Raw genomic sequence first — 3,859 nt, 5'->3', positions numbered from 1 at the left:
CAACCACAAAACTCCCCAATAGATAACATCTCCACAACCCAGGGGACCACAGGTTCCCTTGGAACTTAAACAGTACTGCCAAATGACCACACATCCAAAACAAGACACGGAAACCAGCTGTTGTGAGAGGTCATTAGCAGATGACAAGTGGTGGGGGCAGAGATACCTGAGAAACTATAAGTAATTAGAGCAGTCTGAAAGGAATTTTTAAAATAATCTGTTTAAAATATCAAAAGGGACTAAGAATTTATTAAACAAGAATAAAATGTTGCCCAAAAAGAGCAGATAGATTTGAAAGAGAAACAAATAGAATTTTTAGAAATAAAATTAGTGTCTGGGAAGAGAAAAACAATGTAAACATAACCCTAAGAAAATCAAATTATAGAATCTGCAATTTCAAGACTAGCTAAGAAAGTCAGATTATAAGACCAAAGGTAAATTTGGGACATAATCTTTTAGAAATCTAATACTAACTTAATGTTAAAGAGTTCATTCTGCCAAAGAATCTAACAAATCACAACTGCCAGTGCATCTCAAAGCATCACCCTTTTAGTCTTAAAACTAATCTTCCCTGCTTTGTCCTCTTGCTTCATTACCAGGGAGAAAAATACAATTAATGGTAGTTCTTTTTTCCCTTTGTCATTCTTAAGACTTTGAAGAAATCAGTGTAGCTCTGGCTCCTTATCAAGAGAAGGATGGATCTCCTTGCAATCTGTTTATACAAATTTATAAAATGAATATGTAATATGAAAGTCTTTACAGTTGAACTCTCAGGAGTGTATTGTGTTTACTGTTGCTTCTCCCCTCATATAATTTGATATTCTGTGATTATATCATCATCATCATCATCATTTTGCTCACTAACAATTGCATAGTTTTCTTTAGGCATTTGCTAACATTTGTATAGGGAGATTATTATTTAGTCATTTTGATAGAATGTACTTCAAATTGTTTTTCTAGTAGTGTGCTGAGCTCAACTTTGATTTTATATCCCTCATGTGCCAATAGCACACATTTTTTGAGATGACTGTAGTTTGGGATATGGTTTATAGCAATAGAATAGACATTTTTCTGCAAAAGGTAACTGGTCCCAATGGGGTTCAAACTTGTGATCTTGGCCTCATTATCACACTTTTGTAACCATCGGACTTAATAGTTATATTATATGTATTTCAGTCTGTAATCTTGAAATCAAGTCTTTTTTTTTTTTTTAATTACCCAAGGCTTATTTCAGATATGTAATTAAAAATCACTTTGGGACGTTTCTCACTTTTGTTTGATAGTAGAAGTAACAAAAGTAGAGCAGACAGCCAAAGAACCTAACTCACTTTTCATCTTCCCTGTGTTTTCTATGACAGTGAAAGTCACAAAAGTGAAGCTTGCAGGCAAAGAGCCTAACTCACTTTACGGAGAGTGCTACGGTACCTTTTTCTTTTAGTAAGGCTATAGCAGGTCTGATGTCAGTCACTTTAGAGACCTTTAGACCTCAGTGCTCATTTATTGCTAAAATGTACCAGCTCTGCTTCTGCATTATGAAGATCATCTGTCAACACTTTGAGATATTCTCCTTTGTTATTAAGCTTGTGATGCTCTACACTGTCAGGTTTTTTGCCAATTATAGTTAAGGTACAATGGTGTATTCACCAGATCAAAGTCTCACATTGGCGGTAGAGGAATGATTTGTAAGTCTTTATTCATCTGAATTGTACAATAGAACACCTGAGGAATGCAAATAATCCCTCTGAGGACTCTGCAGGAAAGGCTGTTAAAATGACAGGGTAGAACTATTGTTATTCTGAATTGATGTTTTAGCCAAAGTAATTATTTCTTATCTTGTTGTTTCATAACAGTTCTAGTTTTATTAGTTATGTTGACCATATTTATGAAACAAAATGTATATGATATTTTTATATTATCCTTTTACATGGGCATGTTTTATTTTATTTCATTGAATCTGTATTTGGTATATGATCTTTTTTAAAATTACATATTTGATTGTATATTGACGTGTATAATAAACATATGTTATATTTTAATGTACAGTTTTGTTTGAATAGTGTAAGTCCAAAGTAACTTAGACTTTCATTTTATTATAGGCAGAAGTATCAATTAAATTTTTCCCTTTTTTTCTTAACCTGTCCTTCATAATTTTGGATAAGAAAATATACGGTTTGGATTTCCTGTTTAAAAGGACAACTACTTTATTCCAAAATAAATATGTATTTGTTTATTTATTGGATAGGACCATTTTTTTAGGTTATGACCAAAAGAAAGAAAATTTACAAAGATCAAATACCACTGAAAACATTAAATAAACGATAGATTAGTCTTGTATAAAAACATGTACAAACTATTGTGTGAATTTTTCATTCCTTTATCCCATCCTAAATCCTACTCAGTAGGCCATATATAGTGTTAGTTTTCTAATAACTCTGGTCCTCTGCCATTTTCTTGTTGGGTGAGTGTTAATGAATTTATGGTTCAGTTCTTTTGTTTCTTTTCCCCTAAAGCAACATTAACACTGATTATTTAAAGGATTCCTGCCGCAGTTTTTTGCCATAGTAGCTATTTAAACCGTGGTCTAAATATGGGAGACTAGTGGAACTATGCATGGTATACATTAAATTTTTTAATATAAATTTCTCTGAAATCTGTATTCAGTTCTTTTATACAGTATTCCAGAATCATTGGCATATATACTATGATTATCTGAGAATGAAAATGAATAATAGTAATTAGTGTTAATATTTGTTAACTATATGCCAGGCATTACTTTTCTAGGTTCTTTACAACATATTATGTACTTTTATTATCTCCATTTTTATAGATGAGGAAACTGGGGCTTAGAAAGGTTTAATAAATAACCTACCCAAGAATAAAAAGCTAGCAAAGTGGTAGGATCGGAATTTGGTTAATATATTTACTACACTTATTTCATTTATGTTCTAACTACTACTTTGTCAAAATACTCCACGCTTTGAAAGAAAAAAAAAATCACTCGGTCCTCTTTTCAGGTAATACTTGGTATCAGTTTCCTAACTGATTAGGCTTTTCCAACCCTTTACAATTAAAGGAATTTATTTCCTCTGCAGTTCTATTATTCATGATCCTACAAAAGTGAGATTCATAAGAGCAGTATGTACATAATCGACTAGGTTTGTAAATCTTTATTTCTGGACATATTTGTTTTGATTAGCAGAAATCTCCCTCAAAACTAATACAACTGTAAGCTCTGAGCTAGGCTTATAGATATCTGGATGGAACAAATTATTTATTTGTCAAAGACTGTTCAAAATGAGCTGACACTTTTAGATATGATTTCTATACAAATAGAACTTTATGTTTTGGTTTTTTAAAAGTCTACTTTGTAAAGTAGGGAAAATAAATCATAAAATTGAGATGTTCAAGGGCACTGGTGTTACTGCTGAACAAATTCAGTATAACTTTAAAAAGTTTTAAAATATTTGTGTTATGGTTCCTACAGATAATGTGCTAAAGTAAAACTAGGTTACAGTAAAATATTATGGCGTATACCTGAAGCAATTGCTGCCTGTTAATGCCTTGACCTTGGAAAGCTATACACAAAAGATGGCATCATAAAACCGTGCAATTCTTATGAATATGTATGTGCTACTTGATAATAATGAATGTGGTACAGTCATGCATGCACTACAAGATAATGTTGTGCCCTTTTTTGTCTACAGGTTGATAAAAATTAAAGAGTGGGTGGACAAGTATGACCCAGGTGCCTTGGTCATTCCTTTTAGTGGGGCCTTGGAACTCAAGTTGCAAGAATTGAGTGCTGAGGAGAGACAGAAGTATCTAGAAGCGAACATGACACAAAGGTTAATTAGCATTC

General features: G+C 32.4%; 1 protein-coding gene across 3 annotated transcripts in view; it reads left to right on the top strand.

Annotated features, from left to right (window-relative positions):
• The window catches only part of OLA1 (Obg like ATPase 1), a 148,985-nt gene that overhangs the window by 138,243 nt on the left and 6,883 nt on the right, over positions 1 to 3,859 (top strand). For all 3 annotated transcript variants that reach the window (XM_006921210.2, XM_015596787.1, XM_025039400.1), the window contains one exon: positions 3,705 to 3,845. In XM_006921210.2, coding sequence (XP_006921272.1) covers positions 3,705 to 3,845 — 141 coding nt within the window. The remainder of the gene's footprint in view (positions 1 to 3,704; positions 3,846 to 3,859) is intronic.

Source organism: Pteropus alecto, unplaced genomic scaffold (assembly GCF_000325575.1).
Source record: "Pteropus alecto unplaced genomic scaffold, ASM32557v1 scaffold3, whole genome shotgun sequence".
In the NCBI taxonomy this organism is placed as follows: Eukaryota; Metazoa; Chordata; class Mammalia; order Chiroptera; family Pteropodidae; genus Pteropus; species Pteropus alecto.
This window is presented reverse-complemented; position numbering and strand designations above follow the sequence as displayed.